This window comes from Equus asinus, chromosome 13 (genome assembly GCF_041296235.1).
Source record: "Equus asinus isolate D_3611 breed Donkey chromosome 13, EquAss-T2T_v2, whole genome shotgun sequence".
NCBI classification, from domain to species: domain Eukaryota; kingdom Metazoa; phylum Chordata; class Mammalia; order Perissodactyla; family Equidae; genus Equus; species Equus asinus.
The window spans coordinates 32,457,885-32,478,416 of record NC_091802.1 but is presented as its reverse complement, the minus strand read 5'-3'; the positions used below and the strand labels follow the sequence as shown (position 1 = coordinate 32,478,416).

The 20,532-nt window shown below is 35.1% G+C and overlaps 1 protein-coding gene across 13 annotated transcripts in view; it reads left to right on the top strand.

The window, feature by feature from the left end:
• Positions 1 to 20,532, top strand: part of STXBP4 (syntaxin binding protein 4) — a 160,050-nt gene that overhangs the window by 25,891 nt on the left and 113,627 nt on the right. For 7 of the 13 annotated variants that reach the window (XM_070482973.1, XM_044746106.2, XM_044746108.2 and 4 more), the window contains exons 7-11: positions 627 to 705; positions 1,567 to 1,611; positions 6,006 to 6,100; positions 15,465 to 15,561; positions 18,295 to 18,386. In XM_070482973.1, the coding sequence (XP_070339074.1) occupies positions 627 to 705; positions 1,567 to 1,611; positions 6,006 to 6,100; positions 15,465 to 15,561; positions 18,295 to 18,386 (408 nt within the window). The remainder of the gene's footprint in view (positions 1 to 626; positions 706 to 1,566; positions 1,612 to 6,005; positions 6,101 to 15,464; positions 15,562 to 18,294; positions 18,387 to 20,532) is intronic. The other 6 variants (XM_070482975.1, XM_044746110.2, XM_070482974.1 and 3 more) reach the window with 1 other exon arrangement.

Here is a 20,532-nt window from a genome sequence, read left to right as displayed (position 1 = left end):
TCTTTAGCTTCTTTCCTCCACAGTGAGGCTAATCCTAGCCATCCAGCGTAGGTGGCTCGTGTTCCCTCACGTGTGTGTGCTAGAATGTGGCTCACCCTAGTAGAGGCACACAAAAGGGTGAGTTTCTACATCAAAATTGAAATGATCAATTACTAACTGCTACAGCGCCCTAACAAATCAAAGTTATGAAACGGAGCATATACTCTTTAAATCTGTGTTAGCTATAAAACAAAATAGGAAACTCAAGTAGGCGTTCAGTCAGTGGAATAAAATTCGTCAAAGGTAACTTCATTTTCAGGTGCATGCTAATCAGGTACAGAGTATAAGATTTTCTGTCAGCCCCTCCCTTATACTTGTTCATTTGGGGTTATAATACTTTTTCAAAGACAAGGTGCATGGCCTTGTGTTTTGTTGTCCTTGGACATGGTAGAGCTGAAAGCAGTTGTTACCTGAAATTCTGAATTGCTTTGTTTGAAGATGAATATACCAAAATTTTAGAGGTTTTATATTTTTTGGACTGTTGCTTTAATTTCTTTAACCATTCTTTTTATGTTACCGTGAGCTTCTAGTCTGGTCTTTGACCTACTTAGAAAAAGACATTTCGTGTTCTTTATTTTCTTTCATAGATAAAAACTGGATACAAGAAAACAGAAGAGACTCTAATTACTTCTTCGGACAACAGCCCTACAGATGTGTCTAATACAGGTAAATGCACATTTAATTCCTTTTTCCTGTTATTTTTTCAATTACTCTCTCTCAATGAGGAGTTCATAATGTGATTTAATAGACTTTTAAAAAGGATGCATTATGCCTTCTTTTCTTTCATGAATAAAAGAGCAAAATGAATGTATTGTGCAGTGGTCCCTGTTGGATTATGACTTTTATTCAACAAAGAGTTGAAATATTAGAAGATGCATTATCATAACAGTGTCTACAAAGCTGTAATGATCAACAAACTGTTGAAACCAATAATGAAAACTCTTCTATAAATCAAGATTAGGTTGCCTTGTCCTTTTAGTGAAATACCGGTGAGGTATATAAAATGCACCTTTCAGAGAAATTATAGAAGGGAGCATAGCTTGAGAAAAGAAATGTGTTTTGGTTTTTGGAAGAGATGATGTAGATATAAGTTAGAAGGAACACAAGTGTTGTGAATTCAATATTATTGGTTCTTAATTACTATGCAATGGTTTATTGACTTTTTAAAACAATAAAGAATTAATTGTATAAGCTACTCATAAAAAAAGGATTTTTATTACGCTGTAAATTGTCCGTTGACTCAAATATCAAGAAAAAAATCCCCTTGCCTTAAATTGCCTCCAAAAGTTAAACAGAACAACAATCTAAAAACTGTACTTATAGAAAAGAAAAGTTCATTACGTATGTCTAAATTATGATGCAAATTGTTACCCATATATTTAAATTTTTCATAGCATTTTCTTTCTAGATTAGAATTGCAGAGTAAGAGTTCGTATAAATTACTTAATGTCTTAGTCCATTTGGGCTGCTATAACAAAGTGCCACAGACTGGGTAGCTTATAAACAACAAACATTTATTTCTCACAGTTCTGGAGGCTGGAAGTCCAGGACCATGGTGCCAGCATGGGCCAGGTGAGGGCCTCCTTCTGGGTGCAGACTTCTCATTGTGTCCTCATATGGTGGAAGAAGCTGGGGAGCTCTGTGGAGTCTCTTTTATAAGGGCACTAATCCCGTTCGTGAAGGCTCCACCCTCATGACCTAAGTACCTCCCAAAGGCCCACCTCCTAACACTATCATCTTTCGGGGTTAGGATTTCAGCATATGAATTTTGGGGTGACGCGGACATTCAGACCATAGCACAGAGCTTGTGTACTTGACAGGAATTTAAAGTAGATTCCGTAGTAGTTTCCTCTGATTTGGAGCAGTATTTACCAGTGGATTAGTAGCAATCTTTAGCCATAAATTATAAGCCTTTTTACTTAGTGAGATTTTTTGACTCTTGGAAACTTTATTAGTATTTAGTATTACACCCTTTATATAATTAATTTCCATTCTCTTGATATATTGTTTTTATTTTAAACTGGGAATCCATGTGAGAAAACAGATAAAGAAGCAAACCATGGTGAGGAGACATTTATGTAACATGTTTTTAATTTTGAAAGTAGTTGAGCTGCTCAATGCCTCCTTTAGCCTTTTATTTGTTTAGCAAGCATTTACTGAGTATGTCATGTATAGAAAACATATTTCAGTAGAAATTATGAAGGAATTAGGATATTTTCTATGAGATACTTGATAGTATGTTGTGAAATGAAACATAGGGTTAAAAAAACCTTCATTATTCAGATGAGAAAACATAAATATATACGTCTGTGTTTATGTGTGTGTGTGTTTAGTTTATCGAATAACTGCTGTTTGCACAGTGTTCTGTGTTAACTAGAGCAGGGTGTGGGTGGTTTTAGTACTCTAAGGAGCATAATGTCCTGTGGATAAGTAACACATTTGCACAAATAGTGTAAAGACATGAATAAAGTGGACTAAGGAAAGAAGTAGTAAGTGGCCTGAGTGTGGTATAGGGAAGGCACAGTGGTCAATCACCAGGCTCTGAAAGCAGACTTAGAAGTTCAAACCTTTGCTCCTGATTTATTAGCTATGTAACCTTGAGATAGTTGTCTCATGGGGTTGTTATGAATATTAAAGGAGATCATGCACGTCAAGCACTTAGCATCATAATTGCTACATAGTATATGCTCAATAAGTTTTGCTGTTATTATTATTAATATTACAGAACCTGCAGACTAGAATATAGCTCAGATAATATTCCAAGGCATGTTTTTAGAACAGAAGTGAAAGCTTTCATCCTTTAATTCAGTTTTGCATCCTCCCTCCTACCCCAAAAGTTAATACATAGTAAAGGATGTGTCACAATATGCAGAAATTTCTTGGCAAATGTTAGACATCATCCAGATCTTGAAGGAAGTGGTAAACATCGCTTGATGGATGAAGATAAGAGATATTCTAAGTGAAGGCAGCACCGTGAGCAAAAGCACAGAACTGAGGTTGAGCTGGATGTCAGGTGACCCTAGGAGGCAGATCTGATTGGAGCAAAGAGATCTTGGAGTAATGAATAAACTGAGGTAAATTTACATCAGTGACTCCAAGAAATGAGACTGGATTTTGTAATACAAAAATAATTTAATGAAAAATATATTTGAGTGAGTAAGCTGTATGTAAAGTCAATATTAAAATGCAGTTAAAATGGAAAATTTTTCTAGGGAGAAATAGCATTGACTTAGTCCCATTTTCTTACTTCCACATAAATGTGGCAGGCTAGATGTTTCTGGAGGGGAAAAAGCAAATTCAACTCTAAATCATCTCTAGGTAACTTATATGCATTGTGATTTGTCTGACTGTTGTGTTCTATAGATTTCTTATTTCAGAATCCCGAGTCGTTTACCATTGCCGTAGGCTGAATGAGGCATGAGCTAATGAGTGAGCTAAAAGCAGAATACAGATGTTCCTAAGGAATTCAGTAAAGAGTTACTGCATAAAGAAATGCCATCATTGTTTTACCTTTAACCATAGCCCAGGCCTTAATTTTCCTGCACTAACAAGGCTTTTGAAACAAAGCAGTGAAAGGGAAAAATATCCATGGAGTCATGGTCTTTACTGAATGGTATTGATCCTGCCCTTGTAAAACATTCCCTTTCTTCTTCTCCTAAAGAGAACAGGAAGAGCAGACCCCAGAGAATAATAGGCCAATCTTTGAAAAGTCTCACTCCCGCAGATAGGAGCAAATAAAGAGCTTGAGGCTGGAGTCGAGAGGTGCCATTGGCAAATGAGGAAAGCTGTCTGTCTACGAGGGGCTTTGCAGGTCTAACTATGAATTATCAAATCCTGTTGGATTTATACACAGATCCCCCTAAGGTTTTGGCTCAAAGGTAAAAGTTTAGCAGAAGGTTAGCTGGAAAGAAGTGAGATTTTGTTACGCCATGATTGCATATTGTTAAATGAGGGGGTTAGTATAATTTTACATTAAATCTCCTATTTAAATACAATGTCTCTGTGCTAATATTAACAATACGTACTTTATAGTTTTCATAGTCGTTTTCTGTAATTTTTTATTTTACCTTTACAGTTCGTATAAGGTGGGCTGTTTTATTCTTCCTAATACAGATGAGAAAACTGATGATGAAAGATATTGGCACATTTATGAACTTAGCTTTGGCAATCGCGGGAGATGAGAATCCTAACCTGGTCACCTACTAGCTGTGTGATCTTGGGCTAACTTCTTTCTCTTATCTTTGGGAAGGGAATAAGAACACCTGTGTCCTTGTGGTTATTGTAAAGATCAGTGAGCTTGTATATGTAAAGTACTTAGTGCACTGCCTGGCATACATAAGAGCTAATCTTCTGTTATTTCCATTGTTACATATAGCAAATTTTTCTACTTAGGTGCAGGAAACCATCAGTGAGAACGCATGCCCTAGTGGGTGTGGAGGTTGTGTGTGTCCCTGTCTCTCCCTCTCTCTTTCTCTTCCCTTCTCCAGCTCTTCCACACATTTGCATTTGAATTGAGTAATTACGCGCAGGGTCAGTGGTGGTCTGAGACCATGATCAGTTTAGCTTGGGTCCACCTAGCGTTAGTGTGCCTTAATTGTAGCACCAGGCTGAGAGCCTTTGTCAAGCCTCTCAAGTCCAAACTTTAAAAATGGAGGATAAAGTTTGACTTATCTGCTGTTTGGGCTTCCATACCACTCCACTCCATGGTGATCCTTTATGCTACACTTTAAGTTCAGCACAGAGTTTCTTTTAAGAGAAAAAAATTTATATATAGTATTTTTTATCCCATGGCCATTAATGAAGTATCATGATAACAAAGGAGACTTTGCTGCTTTTATCAGAACTGTAAAAATTCTATTATACTAAAATCAGTCTGTCTCAAGGTTGGATTCTATTTGAAGCTAAAAGTCAGTAACCTTTCTTTTTTTTCTGATCTTGACACCTATAAGCTATATTCAAGATTTTACATAGAATGTTAAGGATGTGTTAAAGGTTTAGAGGAAGACTATTTATTTTCGTATGCGCTTCTTATGTTCTTAAGAAAGAGAATGCAAATCATTTTGTACTTAGAGACAGATGCTCTGAGAAATTAAAAAAAAAATTAAAACACTGCATAAAGATGTGACATTTTAAAAAGTTTTTTCTCTTCCTCTTGTTTCTTTGTAGAACTAGTAAAATACCATTTAAAAGTGTATTTAGAATAGTGACAATTTAGATATAAGGATTGACATGAATTACAGGAATTTGTTATAAAAACTTTGGCATATTAAAACAAATAATTTTTCAAGTTTAGTCCCTTGTGGCACCTGGTTTCTTATTCATGCAACAAGGACAAAGATTCATCTAAATAATGGGGATATATTGAGAAGGTGTTACAGAATGGGTGAGAGGTGTTTGAAAGTCAACTCTTAAAAGTCTGTTTATGCTACTGGAAATATAACCTTCTGTAGAATAAGAAACAGGGTTTTTAGTTCAAGAAGTTCTGAGACTACTGTATCATACTTTATGTGCAAACTTGAAACTATTTGCATTTATGAGTTATTCCATAGTACCTCCAGAACTCAGAACAAAACCGCTTTTGCCAGTCAAAGAAATATAGTGATCTTTTTGAATTTCTAATATGATCTTACTTACCTTGGAAGAAAAGAAGACTTTTCATTTTACAATTAGTAAATTGTGATGACGGCGTACTGGTCGGGTATATGTCTTTTAAATTAGTATTTTCATGGGACTTAATGCACAATTGGCTACTCTTTTTATATCATATCTTTTAGGACTCAAGTGAAGCTGGTTTATGTGATACATTTTAGATTTAAAGAAAAAAATATCATGAAAATAAAAACGAAAACTGCCAGCTGATTAGCCAGAATTATTTTTGAACAGCGGGAGCCCAGAACACATACTGTCAAGTGAAAAGTTCTATTCCAATTAAATTTCCAATTAATGTGCACCCTGTTGTCTCTTAGATATTGCCCCTACCTGGACTGATAATTGTGGACCACAAGAAAAGAAGATCTTCCTAAGTCCCTCTGTTCGCCTTAAGGCAGAGAAACTGGAAATGGTAAATATTTTAAATTTCCGTTTTGCTTCAGGAAAACAACAGCAAGGAAGTGTTCTCATTCTTTGAGAGGGTAAAGGACTGGAGCCATTAGTTTCTTGAAGAGTTGTTTATTTGCAGTTTAAATGAACGGCAGTTCGGGTTTAAATGATTTAATTGATGTTTGAGTTGGGTAGTTCATGATGGTTCACTAGTACAAGATAGAAATTGAACCTTTTGTAACTAAATTGACATTCAAATTAGTCAGTTTCTTCCTGTGTGGAAATAAGACAAATGTGATGTTTTACGCTGTAGAATCAAAGGAAACATGGAATAAATTATGACAAAGTGTAGTGACTTCATATATAGTAGCAATAAGTGCAAGGAAGTAATACTCCATTATTCAGTTTTTTAAAAAGGGAAACTAAATCCTAAAGAACAAGATGGTCAGATGCTCACTAAATATAAGGAAGATGATACCAGTGTACTAAGGCACCAAAAAATAGTCCTGGGGTGGGTAAAATATTGAGAGCTTTTCTATATAAAAGAAACCTCAGATGATTAAAAAGAAAAATTGAAAGTAGAAAAGCATTTTAAAACTTTCCCTATCAGATTGCCTGGGAGCCGACAGGAAAAATGTGCTATGGCTTGTTTTAAATATAAAAATGGATATAGTGCTTAAGGCCGACAGCCTCTACTCTACCGTCATTTTTTTGTGGATAATGATGTTTTACATTTTAGAAAATGCATGGCTAGAATAAATGCACATTACATTTATTCATGTATTCATAACTTTGCATGGTCTTATAACAATACCCTTTTCATTGCCAATTTGAATCTTACCCATTGTTCAAGTTCTGACTCAATTCCAGCTCCTTCATGTAGACTTTGCTAACTATTACAGTTTGAGTCAATAGTGCCTTATTTTGTACACCTGTAGCACTTACCATCACTTTGTAGTACCCTATCATCTTTCATGTATCTTGTTTTATCAATAAGATAAAGCTTCATTACAGCAATACCCAGGTGCCTGCCACTGTTTAAACACCTGGTTTCTGCTCAATAAAACTTTCCAATTAATTCAATACTTGAGATCTATTTACAAAAGAGATTTACAAAATTTTGTAAATTGTTATTTACAAAATCCTGAGTATCTTTTTGCTAATTTGTGCTTTCTTTTCGTTTGTGGCTAAAATGTAAGTTTTGGCTAATGGCAAGGTTTAGAATGAGTTAATATGAACACTTTCAAAAAATAGAATGTTTGAGGTTTAAAAGCATCTCTGTAAATGAATGGTTGTTGTTTTTTAATGGTATTGCTTTAATATGCATATGTAAACATCCAAGACTTAATACTAAGTATTCCTCTGGATAAGGAGAAAATTATCTAGCTAATGACTACCTGACAGCCTTTGTTCTTTTACTTGGTTTAAATATTTGTAGCATATGATATATTTTTTAATCTGATTGGTATTCCCAGAGATATGGGAATCATCAAAATTTGTATTAATTCTGAGAAATATGAGTTGCCTGAATATTGAATCATAATTCCAGTTTTGGTCTTCCTTGTAGCCTAAGCAAGTTGATTATTTTTGTAGAAAAATAAAATGTCAGTTTTACAGCAAAAGAAAACCACATTCTGTGTAAATTCAGCTTCCTGGCTTTTATTCAAAATATATTTAATGACTGTGGTTAGTGGAGCATTCTTTGTTTTCAGAATTTGAAACTATATTTCACCTAATGAAAATTTTTTTCTAAAATCCAAATTAGTTACTATACACCCAGTTTTTCCTAAGCTACTCTTTATTTTTTGGATAGTTACATATTAATAAAATAATATCACTTTAATTTGAAACAGGTTCTGCTAATTTAGTTGCTACTTTGTAGACATTCAACCTTATTATCCATTACATTTTTAACGTATTTTCTACTCAGTAATAGATAAGGCCAGTGTGATCAAGTATTTACAATGTGATAAAATTATATCTTTTTCCTTTATCTTCTATAAATATATTGCATGTAATATCTAGAGAATTGGTAATATAAGATTTCACAAGGAGAAGATGTTGACTGATTATGTGGTTATTAAGCAATTAGCCTACTCAGTACAATTTTTAAGAAAGGCAGAGAGGTTAGAATTTGATGAAGAAAATTACCTGTCAAGATATATGTATGTATAACATTGTCTTCATGAAATCTCCCATGTTTTACTAGTCTAAGTAGACAATTTTATATCAGGATATACTGGAAAATGATATCTAACACTGAACTAGTTATTTGTTAGTTCCTTGTCTGAAAAAATGAATTGCTTCTTTCTGTGAATACTCTAAGAATGATTTCAGATCATAAAATACAGATATTTTAAAGTAATTTCACCACAGTTATTTGTAGCACTATTTTTTCAAAGGATTTTTACGAGTATTGTCTCAATTGATCCTAACGTTAAACTTACGAGTAGATGTGATAAACATAATGAATAGGGATATGGTTTATAAGTTGGCTTGAAGGCAAAGAATTATTGCATCTCTACACTATCTGTATTTTTGTACCTGAGAAAGATGCTTTGGGATACAGATGCCATTTCGCTGATATTTACTTTACCTCTTGCCATTTCTGTAACATTTGAAGAAAGCTGTAGTGAGCGATGGCATACCCAATGTCTGATTATAGTTAATGAGATGTTCTTTGTATTAGGTTGGTAAGTATGTGATTAACATTGTAAAGAAGTAACATTTTTTAAATTCATCATTCAGTCATCAGAAAAAGTTAAGGACATTTATTTGTCCAATTAACAAATTTGCATTTTTGTTTAAGGTTAAAAGATGACATCAGTTATTCAAGTAATTATGGGAACCTACTTTTTGATTAAAAATAAATTACCTTCAATTTAAATTTATGAGCTTACCTCACAGACACGCTGTGTTCATCTAGAGTAAATCTTACTTTCAAGAAAACTTTCACCTGTTACTAAGTTTGACTCTAGATCAATTTACACCGTGGTTAACAGCATTTTGTAATTTTATTACTACTTATAATAAGAATCACCATATATTGAGTACCTTCTGTGATAGGTGTTTTAGTTGCATTTACTTTTGTAAAACTGTTTTTATTTCTTTAAATGAAAATATCGATCATACCCAAGAATGTTTATATTGTATATTTATGGTTTAAACAATAGTAAAACAAGCAGGCATGTACCCACCACCCAGCTAAGAATGAGAACCTTTGACATTACCTATGTGTTTCTTCCTGATCGTATATACCTCTCCCCTCCGCAAGAGGTAACTCTTTTAAATTTTGAGTTTACTATTTATATGCTTTTTAAAAATTGATTACTAAAATATTATGAGGTCAAAGAGTTTGTTTACCTTCAACTTTACTTGAGGTTGCCAAAATTTTCTCTTGTTTCTCGAGCTCCTAGAAAAATGCTTGGCTCAGAGTAAATGCTCAGAAAATAATTGTTGGATTGGCGAGGTGTTTTCTAAAGTAGTTTTTACCAATTTTTGTTTCTGCTAGTCTTAGGTCAGAGTTCCCACTGCTTCACATACTTTACGTCTGGTCTAATTATAATGCATATTGATTTATTTTTACCATCTTATTTTAAAATTTTTTTCTTTTTCATCACTTCTTTTTTTCCTCTCTTCGTTGTATTCTTTGGTTTGATTATGTTTGATTATTTGGTTGTTGTTTTTGCATTTTATTTTTTCTCCTCTAACTTGTTTAGAAATTATACCTTCTCTTGCTATTCTTTTAGTGATTACCTTAAAATTTCAACATGAATATTTAACTTAAAATTCACCAGTCTAGAGTTAATCAGAATCTTTACTCCTCTTTCAAACATATGAGGCACTTATAATACTCTAACTCTGATTAGCCTCTTTGCAACTTACACGTATGCTTATTATTGCCCAGGATTTTAGCTTTACTGACAAATTGTTTCTCTAGTTCACTGTCTTTCTTTGTAGCTGATGCGGGGTCGGTGAGCTGAGGAGTCGAAAGAAAGATTTCTTAGACTCTCAAGATCTGGCAGTAGTGCTCTTTTATTTAGAGAATAGTGTGGAATAGCATGGGGACAGGACCCATGGGCAGGCAGAGCTGGTGTGTGGGGACAAGACCCACGGGCAGTCAGAGTTCCTGCTGCTGCCCCCGCTGGCATGGGGACAGGACCCATGGGCAGGCAGAGCTGGTGCGTGGAGACAAGACCCACGGGCAGTCAGAACTCCTGCTGCTGCTGCTGCTGCTGCCCCCGCTGGCATGGGGACAGGACCCATGGGCAGGCAGAGCTGGTGCGTGGGGACAGGACCCACGGGCGGTCAGAGCTCCTGCTGCTGCCCCCGCTGGCATGGGGACAGGACCCATGGGCAGGCAGAGCTGGTGTGTGGGGACAAGACCCACAGGCAGTCAGAGCTCCTGCTGCTGCCCTGAGTTGAGGGTTAGGGCTAATTTTATAAGGCATGGGTACGTGACTTATTTTTACTGGGAAAAAAGAAAAGATGATGTAAAAAGTCATTAAATGATTTCAGTGCAGATGGGGTCTGGTTATTGTGCGGTCATATAACTTTAGATACGAATCTGGCCATATAGATCGGCATGCAGGTGAGGATGCCCCGGGCTTCTCTCCCTGGGGCAGTCCTAATTCATACCATAAAAAAAGTCCACCACTGGGGCTGGCCCCGTGGCCAAGTGGTTAAGTTCGCGCGCTCCGCAGCAGGCGGCCCAGTGTTTCGTTAGTTCGAATCCTGGGCGCGGACATGGCACTGCTCATCAGACCACGCTGAGGCAGCGTCCCACGTGCCACAACTAGAAGAACCCACAACGAAGAATACACAACTATGTACCGGGGGGCTTTGGGGAGAAAAAGGAAAAAATAAAATCTTTAAAAAAAAAAAAAAAAAGTCCACTGGGTCATATAGTTTGGCATGTAGGCCAGGTCACCTTGGGCTTCTCTAGCTGGGGCAGCCTTAATCCACATCAGTAGCCATCTGCTATTTCACATACCCACTGAGTTTCTAATTTGTTATTATCTACCTAGTATTTTTATAATAGTATCTTGTTCCTAACTTTTATTCTTAATTCACCTTTTTTTAACTTAGAAATGACAAACAAAATGTAGTATATTCATACAATGGACTATTATTGGGCCACAAAAGGAATGAAGTTCTGATGTACGCCACAACATAGATAAACCTTGAAACATTAAGCTAAGTGCAAGAAGCCAGACACAAAAAGCCACAAATTGTGTGATTCTCTTTTGATGAAATGCCCAGAATAGGCAAATCCATAGAGACAGAAAGTAGATTAGTGGTTGCCTGGGGCTGGGAGGACAGGGGAAATAGCGAGTGACTGCTAATGGGTATGGGGTTTCTTTGGGGAGTAATGAGAATTTTCTAGAGTTAGTGGTGATTGATGCTCAACTTTGTGAATATACTAAAAGCCACTTAACTGTACACTAAAATGGTGAACTTTATGGTATGTGAATTATAACTCAATAAATGTTATTAATAAAATGAGAAGTCACGTATTGATAGTATGGTACCATTTATACAAAAGTCAAAACTTAAAAATATTTTTTAAACTGTTCATCATATATATTTATAAAAATATGAAGTAATGGTATAAAAACATGCCTAGGAAATGTCCATAAGAAACTCCATAAAAAGAGAATGTAAAAAAGTGAAAAGGTATGCCAAAAACTGGGAGAAAATATTTGTAATATACATAACATATAACATATGCTAGTATCCACAATATGTAAAGAACTCCTATAAATAAATCAGAAAAAGACCCACCAATATCACTCCTAGGTGTATATGCTAAAGAATTTTTTATGCATGTGCTATAGTAGATATGTACAAGGATGTTCATTGTTACATTTCTGCATTACCAAGCAGAAGACCCCAATGACCATCGACAGGAGGATGGATAAATAAATTGTGACATATTAATCTAATCAAATGTTATATTTATTAACAAAAATGGATATATTAATGTTACAGTAGCGTATAACCCCATGGATGAATGATAAAACCATAGAGTAGAGTGAAAAAAGCAAGTTTCAGAAGACTGTCTGCAACAGTTTTAGGAAGCTAAAAACAACAAAACAAGATAGTGTGTTAGGGATACATAAGTATGTGACAAACCATTTTAAAATAAATAGTAGAGGAATGACAATCACACAGTTCATTAGCAGTGGTTACCTCTAGTGGAGTGGGACAGGAGTATGTGAAATAAGTTTAGTAATTCTTAAATGGATTCATGGATGTCATATTTTATTGTCCTGCTTTAAAACATGTATTTGTTACATATATGTTTTTAGTATATATCAAATGTTATATAATAAATGCTTGGTACCATTAAACCAAATGGGCAACAGTTGTTACCTCTGGGGAGAAGTTCAGAAGAGGCTTTTGCAATGTTCTCTTACATTCAAAATCTGAGGTAAATATACTTAAATGCTAAGCTTTAATGTATCTAATAATTTACATACATTATTTTTATAGAATTATATATACATTATATACAATAATTTTAATGTATATAATAATTTAATGTTATAATAGTTATAGCAATTCTAAAAAGCATGCAAAAGACCTAAAATGACAGAATAGAAAGCTGTGGTATACTGATAATTTTTTAAAAACATGGGACACTATATATAGTATAATTTAACTTTTGCCCAAAAATGCATAATTTATATATTTTTATATATAGGTGCTATATTCATAGGAAAAAAACTAGGAAAATTAGACATCAAACTGTTAATAGTGTTTGTCTCTGGAGCAGAGGTTCTGAAGGGCAGAGATGTGGGGGTTTTGCCTCAGGGGACATTTGGCAATATCTGGAGACATTTTTGGTTTTCACAATTGGGAGAATGCCACCAAATTAGGAATCACTAAAAAAAATGCTTCTTAAAATTCTATGTATGAAAATTTAAAACATATTGTTAGATAATTTATGAGTAAAACTCATTGCTAATAAACATGTAAACATAGTTCAATCTCACTTGTAATTAGGGAAATTCAAATTAACAAACAATAAACTATTTCATATCCAACATATTGACAAAAATTAAAGTGTGAAACCAGCAAATGCTGTTAAGAATGTACAAAAATAGAAGTACTTATATGCTTGTGGTGTGCATAAATTGGTACAACCAGTTTGAAGAGTAATTTTACAATGTCCAACAAAGTTGACAGTATGTTTACCCTATGACTCAGCGTTTCCTCTTTTAAGGTCATACTGTAGAGAAATTTTCACACATCTATACAAGGAGAGGTATTTAATGTTTTGTAATAAAAACAGATTGGAGTAATTATAAAAGCTCATCAGTCAGAGAGTGGATAATAAATTATAGTATATTCATACAGTAGGATAACATTTAAAGTTAAAATAAGTGAACCAATTTTGCAGATAATAATGTTGAGCAATTGTGAAATCATAACATTGAGGTAAAAATAAAAATAATTTGTAAAGTTGTCCTTTTGTATTATATTATTCATGTAAATTTTTAAATATATTTAAATACATATTATTAGGGGATACATATAGTAATGACATCCAATCATAGACAGGACAGATACGCTAACCTTAGGATAGTAGTTCCTGCTGAGGAACAATGGAGAAAGCTTGCGACCAAGTCTATAGTATTTATTTCTTGAAAAATATATATATATTTCAAGCAAATATCAATGAGTATTTGATGATAGTGAGTACATGGGTGTTCTTTGTATCTTTGTATTATTCTCTTTTCCTTTTTTTTTTTTTTTTTGTATATTTGGTACATTTTTATGACTGAAAGAAAAGAACACCAAAAGTTGAGAATCATTACTCCATGTTATGCAAGACGAATGTTTACAGCTGTGTGGACAGGGTAGGCAGATATGTTAGACTCAGCCCCAGAGGCACTTTGGAAGTGACTGTCCTCCCTTCCTCCTGTCTCTCTCACTGTGCCAGCTACCTGTCTAGTACCAGTTTGTTCTCGCCGTAGTGTATCCTGTACACACTTCTGTTAACTTACATATTGCACTAATTGCATTTATTTACGTGTTATTCTCACCCTGGAGACAATAAGCTCTTCGAGGATAGTGGCTCTACCTTTGCATAGTTTAATGCCTGATAAATAGTAAGCACTAAATAAATACGTGGTAAATGAAATGATGAATGACGGAACAGATTCCAAAGGAGGAAGAAATTTATAAAGGACAATTACCAATATTAAATTTTGTCTACATTTTAGTTTTGATATGATTGACACAAAATATGTTCTTGCCAGAGTCCAATAAGAGGGCATCCAATCAGGCCCTATGTGTTAGTTAAGATTAGGTTTTGCTGTATATAACTGGAGAACCTAAAATAACAGGGGTTTCCATTAGAAATTTAAGTCTCTCACACCCAAAGAAGGCTGAAAGAAGGCCATCCAGGCTGCCATGGAGGTTCTACAGTGCCAGGGACCCGTGCTCCCACTATCTTTCTGCTCCACCATCGTAGGTAGCTCATGAACCAAGATGACTACTTGAACTCCAACAATCTTTTTCTTCCTGTCTTCCTCCCTCCCTCCCCCCTCCCTCCTTTCCTTCTTTCCTTTTGTTCCAAAGTGAGAAAGAAAAAGGACAAGAAGTGCCTACCCCTACTTTTGAAAGACTTCTTGGAAGTACCTACAGCACTTCGCCTTCTGTCTCCTTGGCAGTACATAGTCACATGGCCTCATCAAGCTGCAAAAGGGGCTGGGAAATAGTGTTTTTTACCTGGATGACAATGTTTCCAGTTAAAAATTGTGGTTCTGTTACTAAGAACAAGAAGAGAATGGACATTGGAATACAGCTAGCAGTGTCTGAATTCTTAATCGGCTATGGATACTAAAAGGAGAAAGTAGCGAGAAGTGGCTTCCAGAGAAGGTGTTCTAGTTTACTACTTTTGTAAGCCTGCCCATAAACAAGCCAAAAATTAGAATATGTTGTATTTAACCCAATTCCTGTCAACTTTAGTTTTGGTCTCAAGTACAAGATATTAACACAATATCCATGTTTTAGAGTGCTACTTATAGAAATGAATATTAAATTGGATTTAATAAGATTTCCTTGCTATTTTTCTTCTGCCATATCACATATTTTAAACTAAGAAATTGTTTGAGTTTTGGTTCTAGGGCTATACTTATAGGTTTGACATTAGCCAAAGTGCTAGCCTTGAAAAAAAAGTGGTGGTGGAGTCGAAAGTTAATATTTTATAGAAAAGTAATCCATAAATAGTCAGCAGACTTTCTTTCGGCATCTAATTCTGTTCACTGTCCCTGATATTGATTCTTTTCCCTGCGTTGTAAAATAAAGTTGTAATGAAAAGTTTTATTCTTTGGAGATTTGAAAAAATTGCTTCACATGAATCTTTTTCCTTCCAGGCTCTAAATTATCTTGGTATTCAGCCCACAAAGGAGCAACAGCAAGCCCTGAGACAGCAAGTGCAAGTAGACCCAAAGGGGACAGTGTCTTTTGGAGGTAATATTAGGCTTATCGTGTTGTAACATCACAGAAACTTGGTCGAAGAGTTATTGTGACTCGTTTTCATTAAACATGCCTCTTCTTTAGAAGGAAAGAGAGAAAAATAAGACCACATCTATTTCAAGTTCCTTAATCAGTACTCTAAAAACGCAGCTAGAGTTACTTGCCTGGCTGGGTCAGCAGAAAGCAGAACTTTCTTACAGTCTTTCAGCTCTCAAATATCATCATTCTATTGTAATCTTTTACATTTTTTATTTATTGCATAAACATTGCTTAGTAAAACCAAAAAAGTACGAAATATAGGAGTCCTAATTCTGCTACTGTGAAATTCTAATCTTTTTTTCAGCTAATATGATAGAATAAATATTTTTATGATGCTGTATAATTATTCTTATTAAAGATAGCATAATGTTGACATACATAGTTGATGTACTATAATATTAAACCTTTCCACCATTGGGAATTTTGATGGTTTCTCAGTAGTTGATATTATAAATAATTCTATATCATAACTTTTTTTCTTCTAAATCTCCACAAATGGTTTGGACTTTTGAAATGTATTGATAAGTTCTTTTCCAGAGACATTTTCCACATGTATTTGTTCTGCCACTAGTAATATCTGAATGTAACAGTTTTTTGTATCCTTGACAGCATTAAGTATTAAAATTGTTTTTCTTATACAGTAGCTACAACATTGTATCATTTTTAAAACGTCTGTATTGCTAAAGAAAGAAATTCATTTTTTTGGTTTTGAAGTGATAAAAAAAAGATGTATTTGCTCCCTCTCCTCTTGAAAACAACTCCAAAATAATAAGGAGAATAAGAAACAGAATTGCAGGTATAACTAAAACCATTATATGTAAAGACAGAAAGTGGATGAGGAAAGTAAATGAATTAGTGAGCAGAGACAGATAAAGCCCAAGTGGCTGGAGAGAGAGGGATATCACAATGGGGAATAGACTGATTTGCCCCTGAAAAGGCTTAGGAATTGAAAGCGTCAAGTACTTCTGAAGGCTGGCCGTAGGCAGGGCATTTAAAACAAGCTAGTTAGAAATCTGGATAAGGAGCAATTATATATGCTATTCCCTGCCCCGTCTCAGGCAATCCAGCAACTACCACTCACTCCCTTATGCTTGCAGAGGGAAATAAGTATATTCTCTTGAGAAATTAAACTAGAGAGAGTCTGGCCCTATAGTTGCCAGCAGCCAGGGAATGTGGAGGGAGTGTATGGTGAGTTATCATTCACAACACACACCCAGCTTGCTCGGTGAAATTTGCAGCCATGTTTATACTCTATAGCAAGAGATTGTAGGCTTCTTCTGAAGCTGAACAAAAATATCAGCTGGCCACCTGATTGCTCTGTACTGCAGCCCGCCAGTCAACAAGGCAAGTTATGTACAGAAAATTTCCAATCAACGTTTTAGTGCCGGGTTCATCTTAAGTGTGAACTCATAGCCAAGGGTCAACAGACATTTGGAGAAATCCTCTAACATAAAATATAGAGCCCCAAACTATCAGACAAATAGAAAAAAAAGGAACTCAGAAAAAAGGGAAATATTGCAAGAACGGAAGAGAACCTCAGATATACCATAATTACCATGTTTAAAAAGATAAGCAGGGGCCAGCCCAGTGGTATAGTGGTTAGGTTTGTGCACTCTGCTTTGGTGGCCCAGGTTTCACCAGTTCAGATCCCAGGTACAGACCTACACACTACTCATTAAGCTATGCTGTGGTGGCGTTCCATATACAAAATAGAGGAGGATTGGCACAGATATTAGCTCACCGACAATCCTCCTTAAGCAAAAGGAGGAAGATTGGCAACAGATGTTAGCTCAGGGCCAATCTTCCTCACCGAAAAAAAAAAAAAAGAAAAAGATAAGTGAAGATAAGACATGCATGAAATAAGAGTAGGTATTGTAAAATAGGAATAATCAGAGAACATTAAAAGGATCCTTGGAAATTAAAAATACAGTAGACAAAATAAAAGAATCTGAGGATACACAGGTGAATAGGTCACACTCCACCTCCAAAGAAGCTTACAGTTTGCTAGGACCGCATCAGCAGTCCTAGCAATCCTAATAATCACGAATAGAGGCCTTTGAGTCAGACGGTAAATGGAATCCTGCTCTGCTGCTTATTTGACAGGTGGCCTTGGGAAGTTTAAGCCAGTTAACTTATCTTACTCCAAACTGCAAAGTAGAGAGGATAAGAGGACCTACTTCAGAAAATTCTGATGACGAAATTGCAAAGCACCATGCCTAGCATATAGAGACTGTTACAGAAACATTGATGGCTATTATTTGTTTATTAATTTTTACCACCAAAAGTCTAGTTACCATCCGAGCTATTATTATTATTAAACCTCGGGTTCTTCCAGCTAGAAAAGCTGTAAATCATAATGTTGTCATGTGTTTCAGAAAAAGTTCTGCTCATAACAAAAGAGTTGGAGACATAGTTATGCCTGTGATAGATATTTGCTTTATTGTCTTAGCTGATTTATTAATTTCAGCATAAAGTTAAATGAAGTTAAAACCAGTTTATCTCTTACTTCTTGTTTGAACTTATATTTGTCTGCCACTTCAGTTAATACTATTTTAAAGTAATTTATTTAAGTAAGGTAAATTTTAAGCGTTAGTTATGACACATAGCTTCAACTTCATATAGAAAAAGATAAGCTTTATTTAGATGAGGTTAATTGCTGTGTTCTTACTGAAATGTGTTCCATTTTAGATTTTGTCCAGGTTGCCAGAAACTTGTTTTGCTTGCAGTTGGATGAAGTAGATATTGAGGCACATGAAATTTCCAGCTTATTACAGTCACAGGTAGAGTATGCTCTATAGAATTATCTTGATGGCACTTAAATCATAAGCCTTGAATGTTGTGTGTCATATGTAGCCTTTTTTTCATTTTTCTCTGTCTTTTAAATGTTATGCCAATAATACATGCTTCTTGGATAAATATAATGCAATAAAGATTAATTTACAGTCAAAAGAAAAATTTCACCTTGATCCCCTCCATCCTCCTCTTTCACTGTCCCCTCATGCTACTCCCATCCCTGAATTTACCACAGACGGGTACTCATGTCATAAGTATATACTCTGAAATTTTACAGTCTGAACCATCCTCAGGTAATCAGCATCCAAATCAAGACACACAGCATTAAAGAAATACATTACCAGGACCCTGATGCTCTCCTCCCCCCGTGTTCCCTCCCTCCCCCTCCCTCAGTCAAGCTAACTACTCTTTCGCCTTCTAACAACTTAGATTGGCTTTGCCTGTTTTTGTGCTTCATGTAATTGAAATTGCAAAATCTGTTAACTTCAGAAGTCGTTTGTTCTACAGGACTTTGACATTTATGTTGTCAAATCTTTCAGTCCTTTTCATTATAGATTTTTTTGTATGGAAGACTGACCCTGAGCTAACATCTGTTGCCAATCTTTCTCTTTTTGCTTGAGGAAGATTGTCACTGAGCTAACACCTGTGCCAATCTTCCTCTATTTTATGTGGGATGCTGCCACAGCGTGGCTTGATGAGCAGTGCTAGGTCCGTGCCTGGGATCCAAACCTGTGTACCCCGGGTCGCTGAAGCAGCGTGCACAAACTTAACCGTTAGACCACAAGGCCAGCCCCTCATTATAGATTTTTGATGTTATTATGTTATTAAGGAAGGTCTTCCCAATTTATGTGATATATAATTTATATGTTTAATTCACTGAAAATTTATTCTTGTCTATGCATAAAGTAGTGCCCCAAATGGATAACCATTTGCCCTTGTCCCACCGTCATATATTTGATAACCGTCCTTCTCCACTTTTGCCACTAATTTGATATACAAACCTTATCATATACTAAATTTCTATCTAGATACACAGATCTGTTTCTAGACACACCACTCTCTTCCACTGATTCATCTCTCTCTACCAGTACATTATTATTTTAATTATTCTAGCTTTATAGTCTTAGGTTCATTGCTATCTGGTAGGGTAAGTCCTTAAATTTTTTTTTTTGACTTCTTGATGTAGATCTTTTAGATAATCTTTAAAAGCATTTTAACATGGTAATAAAAATTCAGTTGGGACTTTTTTTTAATTTGAATTGCATTGAATTTAGAAGATGGTTTGGGAGAAATGAACATGGTTTATTTCTCCATTCATTTAGGTCTTTATTGATGTTTTGGAGAGAGAATTATATCTTGCTTAATATATGTCTTGAATAATTTCTTGTTAGGTCTGAATAGATATGCTATAGTTTTTGATGCTATTGGGAATGGGATTTTTTTTTACTGTTATATTTTCTGATTGATGATTACCAAAGATATTAATTTTTGAATGGTTATTTTATGTGATGCCACTGTATTAAACTCCCTTATTTCAGTTGTTTTTTAATTATTTCTCTTGGGTTTTCTAGGGACACATTTGAAATTAATTACATTTTTGTCTGTTTAACAAATTTTTACTTTTTCTGAATACTGTTGAATAGGAGCAGCAAAAGTGAACAAGAAATAAATTTCCATGATATTTGAGCCATTTTACATATTTACCTTTTTTAAAAGAAGCTAGCATTATCTTATTTAAGTAGGTTTTATACCATTTCTATTTTTCTGGAACAGTTTCAATAATGGAAACTTTATTTGTTCTTTTAAGGTTTGAAAATGTTTCATATGCCAAATGATCTGGGCCTAGGTCTTTCAGGAGAGGAGATAGATCCTACTTTTTAATGTCTTCTGTGGTTATTCTATTCAAGTTTTTATCTTTTTCTTGAATAATTTTGTTAATGTACATGTTCCTAAAAAATTTTTTCTGGGGCCGGCCCGGTGGCACAGCAGTTAAGTGCACACGCATGTTCCGCTTCAGTGGCCCGGGGGTTCGCTGGTTTGGATCCCGGGTGCACACATGGCACCACTTGGCACACCATGCTGTGGCAGGCATCCCACATATAAAGTAGAGGAAGATGGGCATGGATGTTAGCT